Source organism: Scomber scombrus, chromosome 2 (assembly GCF_963691925.1).
Source record: "Scomber scombrus chromosome 2, fScoSco1.1, whole genome shotgun sequence".
NCBI lineage: Eukaryota > Metazoa > Chordata > Actinopteri > Scombriformes > Scombridae > Scomber > Scomber scombrus.
This window is the reverse complement of record NC_084971.1, coordinates 26,307,526-26,327,173: the sequence shown is the minus strand read 5'-3', so window position 1 is coordinate 26,327,173 and position 19,648 is coordinate 26,307,526. Positions and strand designations below refer to the sequence as shown.

Genomic DNA, 19,648 nt, shown 5'->3' with positions numbered 1-19,648 from the left:
CCTGCCTGACTTACCGGAGGGATGAGAGGACCCGTCGGGACACGTAATCCGCTCCGACACGGTTGGAGTTAGTAGGAGATACTTTTCAGAGGAGAAAATCTGTGTGTTGTGTCGGGTTATGAGCCGCACAGGTGAGCCGCAGCAGCAACAGTGCAGAGCAGAGACACACAGCTGCAGCGGTGGCAGCAGACGGCGGTGTTGTGAGCTTCCTCGTACGTGATTGGGCCAGGTGGAGCAGGCGCGTTCACGGTTCCTCCTGCGCGCTCCCTCCGCGCAGCTTGTGACCACTGGTGCAATCACAAAGCTGCAACCAGTGATGAGGTGGCTCAGTCAGGTGGATTAATGTAACCATTTAATCGGTTTTAAACAGGTACTATGATGCTTTTAAAATATTAAAACTGAGTCAATAAAACAATAAAATACTTTGTTCCTTAAAGGACAGGTTCACCATTTTTCAAGTTTGTCTTAAAACAATAGCTAGGTGCCCACATAAATACTGAAAGAGGTTTTCTCTTGTTCATACTGGCTACTAAAAGATCCCCTTCAAATGTGCTTTCAATGTAAGTGATGGGGGCCGAAATCCACATGTGTGTCCAGTCCACACCATCATTTTGTGCAAAAATACATTTAAAAGTTGATTTGAAGCTTATATGAGGCTTCAGCAGTCTGAATCAGTCATATCAAGTGGATATCTGCCACATTTACAGTCTTTTTAGCATAAAATTCCCTCTTTGTGTTTCCTCAGACAATATTTCCCTGTTGAGCTGTGGTGGAATAGAGGGACTTTCCCCAAAAAGAGGGTATCTGGCACTGAAAAGACTGTAACGTTGAACAATATCCATTTAATTCAAATAATTTGAGCAGTTAAAGCTTCATATTAGCTTCAAACTTTGAAATACATTTTTTGCACAGAAGGTGGACTGTGGATTTTGGCCCCCATTACTTATATTGAAAGCGCATTATAAAGGGATCTTCTAATGGTCAGTAAGAACAATTACATTTTCTTGTCTCCTTTTTTTGCACCTCAGGGTCAGACAGAACTGGTTCTGTTTTAGTTTAATAAATTATGATCCAGATAACAACTGAGAACAATATAACATGGATTTAGTCTCTTAAATCTTTGTGTTTAAGTGTTAAGATACTGAACTGAACAATAACAAAAACTAGATTAAAAGTGCAAAAGACAGTAAACTTTTTATTCCACTAACTTGTACATTTAGGTGTCACAAATCAACTTCAAAATCTATTTGGATGAACTTTCCTTACATCCAATTTATAGTAAAATTCTGTTATGGAATGTTTATACACCTCTACAATTTTCTGCTGTGTTACAAAACTATTCTTCAGTATTATTCTTCACTATTTTGTGAACATGCACCATAATTTCTCTTCATTTTGTAAATGTCTTAGTGTGTTTGTGTCGGTTTTTAGTTAATTAAAATAATTTCATGCATATAATAAACTGATAAGGATATGCTTTACTCTATGCAAGCTTGCCATGTCATGCCAAAACCAAATTCTTCTTCATTCCTTCCCAATGAAAAACATAAACCCGCTGCTATACGTACATATATTTATGTTTGTAAGCACCACATTTACCTGACAATGTACATGCAGATAAAAGGCATCGCTGAGGCTGATTAACATCCTGAAGGCTTTTCTTAAGATTAACCTGATCCAGTAAAATGTATACCTGTGGGTATACATCTAAAAGCACCTGGAGTAAAGAAAAAAAGTCCCTTAGTCAACTATAGCAATTTGAATCCATATGTAAACAAAATGGGAGACTATGAAATAAACAACAGCAGACTATCTTGAAAGGAACTTAAAAAAAAAAAAAAATCAGAGCAGGTTAACTTAAAATCACCATATATAATTTTAAACTCCCACAAGGTAAGTTATAAGGTTAGACAGTATAATAACTGTATGGGTTTTACTGAGCTTCATATTTCTTTGTTGGCCCCTGGTGGTGACTTTTTATATAAGTTTCAACCATAAATCCTGACAAAAACCCCCCAAAAAACAGTCTCTGGAGACACTTAAAGAAAAGAAACGTTTATTTTTCCCAAAGAAGTTACACAACATTCGTAATCCTTTTCAATTCAACATTTGTTAATGTTTCATTATTACAAAAGGTATAGATGCACTAGTACATGTTGGTACTAGCATATGATTCTTTAGGTCTTCAGGAAAAACAAAGCCAAACGGCAGCATTGGTCATAAACTACAGGGTAAAATAGAGAAAATTACAAATATATATCCATCTATTTCAAGAAAACAATAGATTGTTGTACAAGATTCACACTCTCACTCTGCTATAGTAAGCCATAGGAAAAGTACAGATTAACAAACTGAGGGCATGACAGCTGGTTGTAAAAACTAGTGTCCAGTATGTCCTCTTTGAAAAATATACTTTTATATAGCTCAATTAAGGAAACTGTTAGCAGCTCAGGCAGAGGATGCTGGTCTTTCAAATTTACAAAAAGAAAAAAACGTCAAGTTAATCGCATTTTGGTTTTACACCTTACATATCATACAGTTCTTACAAGTTTTTTGTAATTAGTCTCAAATGCATAAATGTGCTTATGTGCAATTATGGATAAATATCTTTGAGAACAGCATGTCTTCAAACAGACTCTGAAATTACTCGAGAATCCTTTGTGGTGTTGTGTGGAGTGTTTTTACATCGTACAGACCGTAACTGTACTTCTCCTCTGAGTGTGTGTGAGTAGGTGTGTTTGTGTGTTTGGTCCGTTCTCTTCATTCAAGAGATTCATTTGGGATCAAGAGTTTGATCCCAAAAAGAAAGTGGTAGTTAGAGCGCCTGTTTTTCTATAAAAAGCCAGGTAGCATGGAGGGGAAGAGAATAATTAATTTAATAAATCCAAGGCACATATAGTTAAATAAGGCTGGTCCTTCATTTTCTCGGGAATTAAAGAGAATCAACACTTTGGCCTGTTCAGTCATGTGCCATGAATGTAGACAAAGGTAGAAAAACTGAGGGTAATATTGATTAAAAGTAGCATCATGTCAACATAATCATATCATAGCCTGTGGAATTTGTTGTGAACAGCAATCAATATGATTTTTAGACATCTATTTAACTGACTAGTTGCAACATTTTGGGATATATTATTACATTTCTTGCCCTGAGTTTGATGAGAAAACTGATACCACTCTGACATCTGATTGTTCAATTTGAAGCTGAAGCCAGAAGCTAATTAGCTTAGCATGAAGACTGAAATCAAGAGGAAACAGCTCGTCCATCTGTCCAAAAGCACATACATCTCCTTTAACACCACACGCAAATTGTTATTTTTACACTTTGGTTGCTGTACAGATTAAATAAACAAAATATGAAGTTAATAAATGAGTTTTACAGGTGCTAGTGTGTAGATTTTGTTAGCTTTGGACAGAGGCAGGCCAACTGTTTCCTTCTGTTTTCGGTCTTTATACTGAGATGAATAGAACGACAGACATGAGAGTGGTTTCGACCTTCTCATTTAAGTCTCAGCAAAAAACAAAAAAAAGTCAATTTAATATGACTTCTTAAATAAGAGGCTGCTGGTAAAAGCAAGCAATTTGCATTTCCACGATCAAAAAAACCAATGTACAGTTTCCCCTATATTCATTCTTATGAGCGCCACTGCTAAAATTTCACATGATCATTAATATCAATGGGCTACTAATGATTTTCACTCGCACACTGTGCAAGCACGATAACACTGTCATATACAACATACGTTATCGTTGAATAGTTTGGAGTCATCGACAAATGCTTCAAATCCTCCCTCTCCTCATTCTTTAAAGGACATCTACGTGAAAGGAGTAGCAGAGCTCCTTTAGGGCAGTGCGTAATATGTGTGCGTAGCGAGCGTGTTGTTGAGTGAGTAGCTTGAAAAGTAATGATGAATGTGGGCGGAGCAGAGGAAAATGTTAGCAGTAAGTAAATGTACAGTACAGGCTGCAGTGTGTCTGTTAATAAATGCTGCAGCTTCTCAAGACCCAGAAAAGTCTCGTCTCTTGTTTCCCCAACTGCTGGAGAAGTGAAGGGGGTTATAGCAACCAAAGTTAACAATAATGGGTTAGCCTGACCTGATGAGGCTCACTTAATGTGGACTGACCTTTAAGGTGGAACAGCTATTCTCATTTTAGTGTCAATCTCAGCCTCTCTTAAACAGAGAAGGGAGAAATGTCTGACTACCGAGTCTCTCCCAAGTTTGTTTCAGCAAGCGCACCCCACTCCCAAATGCTGCCCAGAGTAGTCAACCTAGGGGAACTGGCCCCTCTTATCACCACAGCTGTCAAAATCAAATCACGAAAGAATTATATTGAATGTTAAAAGTTGCCTCCTGTCGCTTTGTGATCAGAATTTCATAAAGCAAAGTTCACCTCAATTTCAATCAGCTGATAACAGCAATGTAAACAAGGTGAAAAACTGGCAGTCGTTTTTGATCCCCCGTAGTTTCTCCTTACAGAGCCAACATGTCTGCCGTGCTTGGATACAACATTCATATGCTGGAGTACAAAAGGCCATTAACAGTTTCCAAATGTGTTTACTGCAGCATCTGTTCAACGGACTTGTCGAACAGTATAAAAGTGCATCATTTTCTATGCTTTGAAACAACTGCAGAGGTGAAAAGAATGATTAAGTATTAACAGCGAGAGTAAAAACAGATTGTGGGAGTTTTTTCTTCTTGGATTTCTTTAAAAGATTTACAGTTTTGAAAGTTTGAAAGGTAGTTAATAGTGGAGTTGGAGGGAGGAGGGAGGTTCCTGTAGTTTCCTGTAGTTTCAAGAATTTGACATTTCCTGTCAAAACTCTGACAAACTGAGCCACTAAAGGTGTGAAAAGGAAAGAAAGGAGTGATTAGTGCTCTTCCAGCCAGGATGGACTGTTCCCACCCGGCATTTTCAACTTGATGTGGAACTGCTTGAGTGTCTCTTCCAGCTGCTGTTGGTTTCCAGCGTAGTACGCAGCAATGGCATTGTGGAACAGGATGAGCTGGTTGTGCAATACCTTCACCTGTTTGGGAGCAAAGATAGAGGGATGATGAGAACACTTGAACTGAAAGCTAATACAGTATGTCTGCACTGGTATATAGAGCTGAGGTAGCTTCTAACCAACCTTGTTCTCTTCCAGGAACTTCAGCTTGACAGAGACGTCATTTCGCAGCCTCTCAAACTTCTCGCGGTGGACCTGGAACTGCTGCTGTGACTGCTCGATCTTGGGCATGGTGACGGCATCACGTGGGCCCAGATTCAACTCCTCCAAATCTGTGCGGTACGCATCATACTCAATCCTAAAAGTGTGTTATTATTGAAAAAAGCATTAGAAACAGAAATGTGTGCAGCCATTATGATGTGTAACACATAGCAGAGGAGTGTCGCTATACATTCAGCACAACACTACAAAGCTACTAGATTTCAGTGTTTGATGAGAGAGACCCTGAACTCCAAATCCATGTTTAAACGAACCACCAATAGATGACATTAGTGCTGAAATAATTTGTCGTGTATTCATTGAAGAGGTTTAAATGCCAAACGAATCATCAAATGTGATGATATGATGTATCTTATAGTAAATTGAACACTTTTGTTTTTTTGGATTAATATCTTTGTACACATTACCTGGCGATTTCATACTGTTTTATATTAAGCATGGTGTCTTCGATTGTTTGGTCCACAAGTGTGTTCACACTGGAGATGAAGAAGTTGATGGCACCCAGCAGAGTCTCTCCATTTTTGGACAACAGCTTTTGGGTGTCAGCATTGTAACCAAACTCCTCCTGAAGGACAGTATAAAGGATTACCGTGGGTTATTAAGACCTTATAAGTAAAAACAATGCATTTAATCTTAAAAAGAGGTACAGAAATTGTCATGGAGAGAGACAACAGTTGTATAATGTCTTCTGTCAAGTCTGAGAAAATAACCCTGATGATGTTATAGTCATTTCATCAGGGGCTATCTTGGCTTTGGACAGTAATTATATACAAACATGTAAGTGCAAGGCTATTAGAAAGCAGCATTCACTTACTCCAAGCACCAAAATGTAATCAGGGCTACGTAAGAAAAGACCAAAGACAATATCAAACACAATGCTATAGTAATGTCAATTTATCAGAATAATTAAATATTATATCCCCAGAATTAGAATTTGCTCTAATTGTGTCCCCAGAACTCGCTATGATGCCTTTTGAAACTTTGATAGATTTTGAGTTTTTTAATAATAATATAATAATATTTTAATGAAAGCTCAATAAATGCACCTTACAAGCTATACTGGATCTAGTGTTATTTATGTTGATTTCTGTAGTTCTCTGCCCAATTCAGACTGAGCATGTTAGATCTCCGAGAAGAGGAGGTCATAATAATCTCCAACTCTGAAGAAACATTTACACATGATAACCATTTTTTTCTCTAAAGTTGAACAAAAATATAGCTTATTAATAGTTTAATATTTCAGGATCCTGACACACATTTGAAAATGATAACATTTGTAAATATAATGTCAGTTTCCTTTATGTTATTTGATCTAATCCATATTTTATAGCAGTGTTAACCCCCGACCCCACCCCCCCACCCTTCTGTACAGGAATTCAAGGTTTCTCTTTGTCTAGCTTAATTTGATGTTTTGATATTTGTAATTTTTCGAAGTGTTGTTTTTGAGGTATGTTCGTTGTATTTCTGCTCTTTTTGATGTGCTTTATTGAATTATTAATTGCTTCGAGATGTTTATCACTCTGAGTGGGTTGGTTGTCATCATAGAACTTGTCAGCATATTGGTGTGTATGGATGTATAAATATGGGTGTTTTTTCCATTTTTTAAAAACATTCTTATTGTCCTGATGAGATTTTGTGGCTTGCAGTTAAATGTGGAGGCATTACCTGTTTTCATAGACCACAAATTGTTTGATGGAAAGCAAACTGGGGCTCAGGAGTTTGAATGGCGTGGCTGTTTACCAGGCAGGGAAGGTCTATCAAAAGATGCTATGTAGTTACATAATAGGAAATGTAGGATCCAATGTTTTTTGAGCACAATCAGGACGAAAATAAATCATTAATTTTAATTGATTTCTTGAAATCTGTCTCTTGTGAGTTCCTTGACTTTAGGAAGTGCAATACTAAATCAGCAGACCAGGTGAGACATAATAAAGAATCGAGTACAACATGTTGACAGCACAGTATTCACTAAAAAACATTCATGTCTGAGATATAAAAAGCTAAATTTGATTTTATGATATAACTGTATATTTATTTACTTACTCAAAAAAAAAAGAAAAAACTTATCAACACAATTAGAGGATTAAGAGGAAGTAAAGGAGATTTGTGCTGCCTTGCGAGCCATCAAATTCCTGGTTTACAGCGTGCACGGTTATGTGACTCTTACATTAACAAAAAAAAAAAGTAGACAGCAAACAACAGCAACAATAAACAGTAATCTAGAGGATAAGATAGTGTATGCAAACATGGAACTTCCCAGCAGGTGGCTCACAAGTCAATTTATATTCTACATTATTTTATGATCTCTGCTGGGACATTAAGTAAAGTTAAAACCTAATCTGATTGATTTCAGTGTATCTAAATAAATGGACTCACATGGAGCTCTGGTGACTTGAGGCTGAGGTCGGCGAAGGCGTCGCCCAGCTGCCTCTGCGTCTGCATCATCTGGGACAGCTGAGTGGACAGCGTCTGAGCCAGCTTGACCACATTCTGGTACTTCCTCTTGTTGTCACGGAGGACATCGATTTGGGCTTCCAGCTCCAGGTCCACGGTCCTCGAACCCCGACCCAGCTTTTCGGACAGGATCTGCCTGGTGCACTGCAGAGAACAGCTAGCTTAATAACAGCACATGCTGATAAGATTTAAAAGTGCAAACTGAGTCTGACTGTCGTGTAATAGGAAAAAGCGGAGAGAGAGACAGACAGACAGAGTGGAGCCAAAATACAAAGTTTACAAAGTTTATTGTGGTTGTCAGTTTGGGATATAGTTCTCTTTTCTTCCAACATCCTAATTAACTATGAGAAAGTAACGTGTTGGACTAAGGCTCAGAGAAGTAGCAGAGTAGAGGGAGACATAAAAATAAACCAAGGACAGAGAGGATTACTTTATACGCGTTGATGCTCCACTTTCTCACTAGGTCCAGTTTTTCCATGGCGGGGTTCTTTAAGTCATCTGAAAGGACCACTGCTCCACTCTTTGGTTGTTCATTCATAGCGCCTAGACAATTAAAAGTCATTTACTTAGTGAGTGATTGAGTTATGAGATTTGCAGTCTATAGAGCTACGGTGAAAATTAGGAAGGTACAAAGTGTAATAATGATCAAACAGTGTAATGACATTGTCAACATTGAAGCTTCAATAAAGACCAAATACTTAATTGAAGGCATTAGAGGAAGGACGCTGGTGACAGCTATGATTATTCAAATCAAAATGAACATTAAAATACAATTAGTCATGATATATCACTTTTAAAATGCTAACAGAAACAGTAAAAGGGATGAGAAGTGCGTCATTGTGTTTTGGGCATAGAGGGAAAATGCTGAAACATATGAAGCCCCAAAATATGTAGTTGAATGTTACCAGACAAGTGAAGAAAATAGCTGAATACACCAAGAAATAATAATACTGTTAGTGAAATATTAGATATAAGCTAGCTAACTACAGCTCTATATTATATATAACAATATTATTATTGAATTAACAATATTATTTATTGATGTTTTAAGTTTTATATCTTTGACTTGTCTGATAAACTTTTTTCTATATTTTGTCACTTTCGGGACTCCATAAAGAGAGACTATGGGTAACAACTTTTGCAAGGACAAAGGTTGCAAGCAGGAAAAAAAAACCTTTGAGATTAAATGTGAAAGCAGTTTTTTTCCCAAGCCAAATGCTTTAGGCGTCAAGAGGTTGCATGAGATCTAGAAATCTTGAGATCTAGATCTTAGGAAAATTACCCTAAGGAGGAAATGCTCATTGTTAACCATTGCGAAGCAGACCACTACTTCAATAAGCCCAAGACTTGTGCAAAGGTAAAGGAACGGAGAGCCGATAAACAGTGCTGCGAGTTGAGAGAGGAGAGAAGAAGAAAGGTTTGATTCTGAATGGAGCAGAGCCTGTGGGAATGAGGAGAGGGTAACAAACTGATTAAAATGAAGAAAAAGGTACTGTGGTTAATTTGGAGCGTAAATGGTGACGATTCAGTATCATCTTGTCCATACTCCATCACAGCCGGTACCTTTCTCAGCCTGACTATCGCTGACAGAGCGCGCCAGGCGGCCAGCAACAGCTGTGCTGGGAGCTACAGGTGTCACAGGAGATGTGGGCAGGCTTGCTGACCCTGGGAGATATTCAGAGTTATGATTCATTAGTATGTCACCATCCGACCTACAGGAGTGCAAAGGGGAATTTCTCATTGATGCTGATTTCCTGTGTGTGTTTTTCTTTTTTTTATAAATAGGGTGGCTCTTCCCATGAATGTGTTACTGAACAAAAACCTACCTCAACCAATGTAAATAATAATGGAAAACAGCCATGGCAACATTGGCTCGTCTCTCCATGGGGAGATTTTTTATTTGCATTTGTAATAAGGGCATGATGATGAAAAGAAAAGGAGGGTTGCCGCGTGGACATCAGAGAGAACTAATTAAATTCAATTAGATGTCCACCTTTACAAATTCAAATGTCTGCCTTTCAAATTTTTACATAGATTAAAAACCAAAAGTGGACCTCTGGAATATATGGAGAGAAAAACGTTTTTTAAATACAACGGGATGTAAAACAATCACAACAATTTCAACAGTTCTAATAAGCTGCTGAATCACTGAACTCACAAACATTAAAGAAAGAGAACGACAGTAGAAAAAAGGGGAGAGGAGTGCTTTACCTTTGTATGGTCCTGATTCAATGATGCCCTCTGTTGTCGAGGCAAAGTTGCTGGAGGTAACACAAGACTCTGAGAGGTTTAAGGCTCCAGGTCCACCAGAGTAAGGGGGCTATTGGGGGGGGGGGATCAAAGAGTTATTATATGAACAGGTTTAAATGATACCTAATAGGCAGGCAGAATGGTGGGTAAACCACTAACCCTTTCTCTATGTATGTTGGAGGTTTGAGGTTCATCAACAATTCAACATGCACCTACAACTCTATATCTAACCAGTTTACCTGGCGACAGTGATCCACCCACAAAAAAATGAACAAAAATATAGAAATATGATTTTTTTTGTTTGTTTGGATAATTTCTGGAGGGGAGTGATGATGTATATTGGTGAGGACCTTTGGGACGGTTTTGGGTTTTTGGCTGCAGACTGTATCAACACATGTATTCAATCATATGTACATTTTTACTTTATTGATTATATTACTGACTTTTGTTGTAAGTGTACTGTCTGATTACTTAAAAGAAATGATTTTATACCAACTTTTAACCTTTCTTAAAACCTAATTTACCTAAGCTATACTACCCCAGTGACTGTTCAGGTCATCCCGTCCTCCAATGGCTTCACAATAAGTCATAATAATTTATCTCAAATGACATGTAAAGCTGCATGATATGCCTATTTAAATGTTATATATATATATATATATATATATAAAAACATACTATTTCTCTTCACACGCCTGCTTTCTGCTGTTTGTTAACTTCCCTTAATCATCATTATAATTTTAAACTGAGGGTTGAGATGGGCAGAGAAATGATACAGCAGAGAGGAAGAGCACAGATCACCAGGATACCAAGAAGAGAAGACATAACTGAATTTAAAATGACTGAGTCATACATCTGAAGTGGGCTGTGCTGTCGTATTGTTATGAATTGTTGATTGAGGAGGATGGATGATAATACAGAGGCAAACCTTTTTTAAGATTTAAGTCATTGTAATGTTCAACATAAAGTTCACCGAATGTGAAATTATAACAAAATCAGTCCTCGTCTGATCCAATTTTATTAGGATTAAACCATTTGAAGCTGCATGCGGGCGTGTTGCTGCCACGTCCTCCCTGCCGCAGACGGACAGTGTGACTGTGAGCTACAAGGAGAAATTATCAGACCATCTGGAAGCTCTGCCAACTCACAGGCAGACGGATGGGAAAGCGAGGGCACCCTGAGGTCTCCATCAAATGACTTCACTGCAGAAAGATCCTGTCTGAGTACGTCACTGCTACAGACAATTAAGCCTATTTTTTTTCGTATATTTCCAAATTTTGCACAATTGTTTTCACTGTCATCCGGGAGAGGAGTTTTTAATGAAATATATTCTGCTTGATCTATCAATGAGAAACATAAACAGGTGGGTTGTATTGTTTGTTAAAGACGCCATCTATCAACTGAAGGACCTTGAGGACCTTTTCAAGGTTTTGATTTAAAAGCCAGTAATTGTGCACCGTCTCAGACAATTATACAGTTTTGAGAGACATTTTTATCGCTCTCTCTAAACAAGTCCTTACTCTCTGGAAGACCGTCTCTGGGCTCTCATCCAGTTCTCCGTTGCTAGTGACTGGGATCTCAGCGGCTGAGCTTCTCTGGGACTCCTCAGCCATTGTGCTTTCCTGTAATGAGGAAGGTGAATGAAGCAGGTTATTGCCTAAAGCTTATTCTTTGCCAACTTAATAAAAACAAAGAGGACTCAGGATGTAGCTGAAGAACACAGTAGTTGTTGGCTGCCATCTTGTGGACACTGCTACGTGTGAAAATGATTGGCCTGTGCCAGAATTCAACACTGATAATGATACAGTGGAGTCAAAGTGATGACATGAACGCCACTGAAATATATATATATATATATATATATATATATATATATATATATATATATATATATATATATATATATATATATATATATATATATATATATATATATATATATTTGTTTTTACATTTTTAGTCATTTAGCAGACGCTTTTATCCAAAGCGACTTACAAGGGAGAATTCATACACCGTTTGCGCAGCAATTTTGGGGTTAAGTGTCTTGCCCAAGGACACATCGACATGTGGACCGGAGGAGCCGGGAATCGAACCGCCAAGCTTCCAATTGGAGGACGACCGCTCTACTTCCTGAGCCACAGCCGCTCAGTATAGAGTACACTGGTTAGAACATTTCACATGATCCAATGGACCACATTTGATTAGTGAATATCTGAATACCCAAAACATGATGTTATATGCACTATAGAGCTGCAATGATTAGTTGATGGACAGAAAATTTTATTGATAATCGATTAATCATTTTGAGTCATTTTTAAAGAAGAAAATACTTCATTGTGGTTCATGCTTCTCATGTGTGAATATTTGTGTGCTTTCTTTGGTCCTCTATGATAGTAAACTAAATATCTTTATTGTGTGCAGGAAAAAACAAGACATTTTAGTTTAGCTACATTTTCCACCATTTTCTGACACTTTATAAACCAAACAACTAATTGATTAATGGAGAAAACCATTTACAGATTCATTGATAATGAAAATAATTGGTATTTGCCATTGTATAGCTTTTAAAAATTACACATTACACACTGATTTCACCCAATTCAAGCAAATTACTGAAACAATATATCATAATACTCAATCAATCTGCTCTCTTTGTATGATTTCTTTCACTAATTTCCACAACAGGATGGAGAGCTTCATAAGCTAGTGAGCAAGTCAGTTATATTGCAGCATTACAGACGATTTACCAGGATATTACAAGGGATCTTGTGCAACAAATCACATACATTTTCAACACTCCCCTATTTTGCAAAACTAAGTCTATATAATGACTAAACACACCATCATCGAGGTTTTAGTGCTTAAGGCTTCCACCAATCCCATCAAGCTATGCAAGAAAATGGGACCAGTCATCTCTATAATCTGTTGTTCCCTAAAGGCGGTGCTTTACTGGCAATATTTACTGTCTCATAACCACAGCCGCATTCATGTTAGTGTATCCTAAGAAATACAGGACTGTGTTTTATACTGACATTCACCATTTCAGACCAAATAAAACCATGTGTCACATTTTATAACTAGTCATTTTGTGGTCTAACTCAGAATGTCTTGTGATGCAGGAACATGCATGAAACAACATTTTCCTTAACCTTAAACATAATTAACATGATAAATCACATGCTAAGACATGTTATATAATATTTATGAACACACACACACACACACACACACAAATCACTGCTCCTCTTAAATGTGCCTGTGGGTTAAAATGACAGCGACACATTGGCTTGCTTAGCTGCAAATGTACTGTTGGCTCAGCAAGCGGCAGGGCGGAGACAACAGCTTGTGGCAACATCAGTTCTTTTTAGGCTGTAATAAAGTGACTGGTCTTAGTCGAAGGCTTAACATACATTTGTGCTAGTTTTAGTGTGATTTTTTGTGGCCTAATCATTGTGGACTACTATACCAACTACTATAAAGCTCTGCAAAGGAGCTCTGTGAGGCCTGATAATGTGAAGCTGATGAATATCGATTGATAAAGAGAAGCATCATTTAAACAATAAATACATCTGAGTTTGCATCTTTGAACAACATCCTTCAACTGTGGACCTTGACTGGTGTCTAAATAATGCAAATGGTACCAGATCACCAGGTAACAAGATCTGGGTCAGGTCTAACCAGACTGGCTGGTCTCAGTGTGTGAGCAAAAAGTGAGTTTAAATCCTGTGGTTTATATGAACAATACTTTAAAATATAAACGCTAGCATGTTCAGTTTTACTTCATTTGGTAAATTATGTCTTTACTGACCAACAAATACAACTATTTGCAGAAGTAAATAATCTGGTTTTAGTACAAAGTGAATTAAAGAGATGAAATGTTAGTACACTTAAAACCTTACAAACATAAGACGACACAAACACACACAAAACAAAATCTGTGTGTGGACTGCAGCTTATCCCAACAATGACCACCAGTACAAAGCCCTTATGAAGATTTAGTGACATATATATGCCGTATATGGATAGTAAAGATAGATGAAAAGAATGAAATATAATAACATAAACTTAATAATAGCTTCTACAAAACTAGTGTTAACTACATTCTCAAGTATTTTGCATACATGAGGAAGTGTTTTTTTTTTAAAAACCCAGTGAGGAAGGCTCAAAGATGCTGTTTCGTTCCCCGGGACTCAAAACATCAACAAGAACCCGTAACTAAAGACTTGATATGCTCACCCAGAATATAACATATTTAATAAAGACTGAAGTGAAGCACTTTGATGGTTGTGTCACTCGTGACGGACACATAAATACTTAAAAGCCATATGATGCCTGCATGCAGGCAGCAGAGATATGCATTGGTAGGCTTCTCTAACCACCTTCTGCAGATAAGAGAGACTCCTGCCTGATAAACCTCTCTGACAACAAGTTTAAACTGGCTGTCTGGCAAGGGCATGTCTCGATTACATGCATTAAAAAAAGAAAAGGTGTAAATGAAGAGTGATTGTAACAAAGTTTGATGACCAGCATCATTTTGTTTCTTGTTTTTTTCCCCACCATTTAGCTGCAATCATACCAGAACTATCCATGTATCCTGATATAATCTTCGTAATATCTTGCAAAATGTACTGGGACTAATCTAACAATGGATCTAGGGACAATCAGGGGTCTGAGAGCCAAAATGATCCCACCCACCATCTGCAAACATCCTAAAGGGAAAGACCACTAAAAGTGTCAGCCTGCTGAAGCAGAGAGAGTAATAAGGTGGCTGGGAATTAATTAGGCATGGTAAGGGGCAAGGTATGGCACGCCATGCTTTGCCGTTCCCAACAGTTTAGTATCCAGGATACAAGCAAACATGATGTAGGAGGGATGGATAGCAACAATGAGCTAATTGTTAATTTAGCTGCGTCAGCCGAGTAGAAAATAATAACGATCCTGCCTCTCAAACTACGGAAGAACGTGATAACTTCATGTTGCACAATATCAAGTTCAAATAAAGTCTGGATGAGAATGGTGTTGCGTTCAGGGGAACTTCATAAAGAAGGATTTTTGATTTCAAATCCATGAGATCTGACACGTAACACTGGCAGTGAGCCAAAAGCAGAACGTGATTCAGCAGCCTGAGGAGTCACACATTCCACAAGAAAACTGGGACTGCCTGATTATGTGCAGTCAGGAGTCCAAATCCATCTTACTTACCCAGCCATGTGACTGACAGCATGAATTCAAAAGCTCTGTTTTTAACTTACACACAAGGAGACACTGAGAGTAAACTGTATCATTTACACATCATACACACTTTGACTCTCTCACACACACACACACACACATACACACAGATCTGAGCTAAAGAAAGCAAAAATGGGTGTATAGAAGTGTACTTACTGACATGATGGATCATGATTAATACTAAAAAACATCATAATATACATCTAGTATATTGTACCAAAGTTGAATCCATCTTAATAATCAGCTTGCGATCATCAGTATTCATACAAAGCAGAGACACTACAGAGACAGAGCCAACACACCAGTAATTAACAAGAAAGCCACAAAGTTCACCAAGAGCAACACTTAAAACTATTTCTAAAACTTCCAGCAAAGCAGAATGAAATCTGAAACACAACTACAAACAAAGAAGGAAGAAACAAATCCAATCGATTGAAAGCTATAACTCATGTTCATGTTGATTATATCCAACAAAGATCTGATCTGATCTTAAATTGATTATGTAATCATAGGAAAGAGACCGCCACCACCACCATCACAGCAAATCAAGACCAAAACAGCAGGAGCAGGAGCTCAGTAAGGAAGCACTAGAAGAGGTTGATTGTCCAAAGTGAAGGTAAATTTCACCTTTGTTTCAGTGCCAGAATCTTCACTTTCCTCTGTTGTTTCAGCTGTTTCGACATGATGATTTGTCTCGTGTCCCCCATTGTCTACACTGTCAGATATTTGTGCGGGAGCATCACCGTCACTGCCCGCTACCGCACTCTCGCTCTGAATGCCCTCATCTTCTCTCTGAACATCTTTGTCATTGTTTTCTGAACGTTCTTCAGCACTGTCAATATTAACGTCGTACAGCACCTCATCTGTGTCATCCTTACCCCTACTTGTGTCTACACTCTCCTGTTTTACACCCTCACTCAAACTCTCCTCTGCTCCGTCAGCCTCCTTATTATCCATCTGAGGGTCCTCGGCTGAGGTCTTCCCCGATTCAGCCTCAAGACTAACTTCAGACATACCTGAAAACAGACATATAGAAGGGTATGAATGGGTCCTACCAAGCTGGCTGACTGCTCATATTGTACTACTACAGCACAACACTACAGTGCATGATTAACTTAGCCTCTCTTTGTCACAGTCAAACATTAGTTTTCCTCAATAAATAAACTCCTGATGATATTTGAAAATCTCACCAGGTTGTTTCAAACACTAGGGCTGGGCAATATGGGCAGAATCAAATATTACAATATTTTTGACCAAATACCTCAATATCAATACTTGGAAAATATTGTAGGGATGACTATCTGTGCTTTCACAAAATAGTTACGCAATGAGATTTTTGATAAATAATCATCAGTAATGTGGATACAATGATTAAGTTGATAAAGGCAGATAATAAAACAGTCTGTTAAGCTCAGAAAATTACATTTTTACTGAAATGCCGCCTTTAAAAGCAGGAAAAGACAACACTTATTCTATATCACAATATTACGATATTTAAAATCTAAGATGATATCTATAAAATATCACGATATCAATATAATATCGATTTATTGCCCAGCCCTATCAAACACTTTCTGCAGTTTTGAAGACATTTTCCAGAACCCCGGGACTCTTCTAACCATTTGGATGAAGAGTATTTGCACTGCAGGACAAAATAATTCACAACCTGTTTATGGCAACAAAAATATCTCACATCATATGCTAATTTCTTACAGTGCAAGAAAAATATGAGAGTTACTGTGAATGAACATCTAAATCAATGAAAGTAAGACTGATATAAACATTTTTAAACAGACGGAGGTCAAAAACTTGATAATTCTACTTTATGTTTATTACTGTATTAAGTGGTGGTGGTGTACCAGGGTAATTGACTGGTGTTTTCCTAATATTTTGCCCCTCTCATGTATGTTAATTGAGTGGACAAAATATTCGGTACACCATTCAATATAATGCACCCTAGTACACCACCATCGACCACCTTAAAGTAGACTTATCACCTTCCTGATAATGTTAACAAAAACTGAAAATGTATAATGTATAATTTATGTAAGAGCTGTTGTATTGGATTGAATTAGATTGCACAGGTGTACCTAATAAAAGAGGCCAGTGACTGTAACAGCAGTCACATAAAAAACACTGGAACAATCCTTGCATTGTATTAACATGTTAACTACTGGAAAAGACAATAATAAGCTCTGCAGGAAGTTACAACCCATTTTTACATCATGGTACCCAAGTCAGATTTGGTACTTTATGACAAACCAGAATAAAATGACATAATAAGAACATAATAATAAGCTTATCCCTTTGTAAGTCTGCTCAATCGTTTGGCAGAGGTCACTTTGTGTCATAATGATCTGGTCAAAAACAAAATCTATTCAACCCATTATTTTTGGGCAATCTTTACCACTTGTATGAGGTATGTAATGCACAGACAGACCATCAGATTGTGTTATGGTTGCTATAGATACAGGTCGTGCTAGTGTATAAACGAAGGATAACACAAATCACTGCTGACATAAAAGATCCTGCTGGAGACATTTATGAAGTTGAGTTTCATTTTTTCATCTTGTACACGTACAGAATGAACCTCTAACATGATTTTTTTTTTTTTTTTTAAAGTTTTGAACAAATGAGGTCTGAATGAGTTCTGTAGAGGTCTGTAAAACATCACATGTAGGGTCAATGAGGGGGGGGGGAATCCATGTTTTATGTTGTCATGGCCTCAAAATTATTTTTTTAAATAGCACTTTCTTGGTGTGACCTACAAAGGGTTATTCCTTCCGTCATTTGATCACTGAACATTACATCTATTGCCACAAATAGACTCTTTCTCTATACTATAACATGAAACACCGGAACTGGCTGCAACATTTGGCAATGCGGCTTCACTACCTGTTGCATCAATCGGTCACGTGACTAAAAGTGACCAAAAATATATTTTTAAATGCAATGAATGACACGTTATATACGGTGAACGTGTTAAATAGCATGATTAAACGTGCTGTGAATGCAATGTTTAGCCCCTTTGTGCGTCGGCTTTAGTATATCTGCGTTAACGTGAATGCATCAGGACTTGTTGACGTGTTGTTAGCTTTAAACCTAGCTTTGGCACTGCAGCGAGGAATAATCTTCACTTAAAAGCACGTCAGATAGTTTCACCTATACCCCAAAAAATATGCCACTAGATGCATGCACTTCAACACCCCCAAAAGAGAAAAGCGATGATAAAAAAAACTAGTTAACATTACCTGTCTGCGGCCGTGGCTAACTATTTAGCTGTGAAGGGTTAGCCGCTGGGAGTAAGTGTTAAATGAAATCCTCGGTGTGTGGGAGCCACGCCGGGGTTTTTACTTGAGAGGTTGTTAATGCACACGCTGCACAGATGTAACAGAGGAACTATCAGATTATCCTCGGCGTCCCTTGACTCTCAACAAGCACACACCAGGCTTGCTGTTTGAACCCCGGAAAGACTGCTCCAGTGTGCAGGGGCCTCTGCTGTCATTGAACACATCATCTGTTGAATGAGCTCTCCCCCTGCTGTTAAAGTCTGCCGCCTGCAGTTTGAATACACTCATTAAAACTGGTTCATTTGATTTTTTTTTTTTTACCTATTCAATACATGTAAACCAATTTAAGTTAAACACACGACAATGTGCAGAGTTTCAATATATGCTGTGTGTACCACTCAGCCTCGTAGAACCTGATAATGTAATAAAAAACCCTCATAACTCAATAAAAAATGTAATAAAACCTGATAATGTTTCCCAATAATGTAACAATCTCTGTACCGATGATTTTTTATTCATATATATATAAAGCTTTGTTACCTATATGACATCACCCTATATTTTGTGGAAACAGAAAATAATTATCATTATTAAACTGATAATGTAATAATTTCCCGATAATGTAATATATATGGGGGGGGGGGGGGGGGGGGGGGGGGTCCATTATTGGGAGTTATTCCATTATCGGGAAATGATTACATTATCAGGTTCTACAAGCATTAATAATAAGGTTTATAACCAACACTCTCTACAGTGCCCACCACTGTACTCTGTACCAAAAAGTTGGCTGGCCATCCCTGGCAGTGAGGAGAGGTCAGCATTGTTTTTATTCATATATATAAAGATTTGTTACAGTTACTGCCACCCTATATTTTGTGGAAGCCCATTACCAACAATGTGATGATGAAAAACAAATCATGTAAGTCATTATAATGAGAAACTATAATGACTTAGTAACTAAAAATAATGGCTTAGTAACTCAAAATAATTACTTATCTCAAAATAATGACAACCTTTCTCAAAATAATGACAACCTTTCTCATTTATTAACTCAAAATGTTGACCTCGTATCTCAAAATAATAGTCAGAAGATAAGTAATTTCTTGTTTCTGATTATTTTGAGATACCAAGTCATTATTTTTGAGATACTTAGTCATTATGTTGAGATCAAAGTCATTATTTTGAGATAATAAATAAT

General features: G+C 37.6%; 1 protein-coding gene across 4 annotated transcripts; it reads right to left on the bottom strand.

Annotated features, from left to right (window-relative positions):
• Window positions 1–2,039: 2,039 nt before the first annotated feature.
• Window positions 2,040–18,644, bottom strand: arfip1 (ADP-ribosylation factor interacting protein 1 (arfaptin 1)). 4 transcript variants are annotated; one of them, XM_062433818.1, is made up of 10 exons: window positions 18,412–18,644; window positions 15,788–16,176; window positions 11,449–11,550; window positions 9,890–9,998; window positions 9,242–9,343; window positions 8,109–8,221; window positions 7,601–7,822; window positions 5,632–5,789; window positions 5,129–5,303; window positions 2,040–5,026 (listed from the first exon to the last, which is right to left on the bottom strand). In XM_062433818.1, exons 2-10 carry the CDS (start codon window positions 16,172–16,174, stop codon window positions 4,871–4,873), a joined length of 1,524 nt encoding a protein of 507 aa, XP_062289802.1. In that variant the 5' UTR covers window positions 16,175–16,176; window positions 18,412–18,644; the 3' UTR covers window positions 2,040–4,870. The 4 variants fall into 4 exon arrangements, with proteins under 4 accessions (XP_062289802.1, XP_062289819.1, XP_062289829.1 ...); XM_062433835.1 differs by lacking the exon at window positions 9,242–9,343; XM_062433845.1 differs by lacking the exon at window positions 15,788–16,176.
• Between the last annotated feature and the right edge of the window lie 1,004 nt (window positions 18,645–19,648).

Coding starts and splice junctions, on each gene's coding strand:
- arfip1 (XM_062433818.1), bottom strand. CDS start 16,174: ATGTCTGAAGTTAGTCTTGAGGCTGAATCGGGGAAGACCTCAGCCGAG. Junction 9,999..11,448: donor CAGAGACGGTCTTCCAGAGA/GTAAGGACTTGT, acceptor CCCCCCCAATAG/CCCCCTTACTCTGGTGGACC. Junction 8,222..9,241: donor CGATAGTCAGGCTGAGAAAG/GTACCGGCTGTG, acceptor TTAATTGTCTAG/GCGCTATGAATGAACAACCA.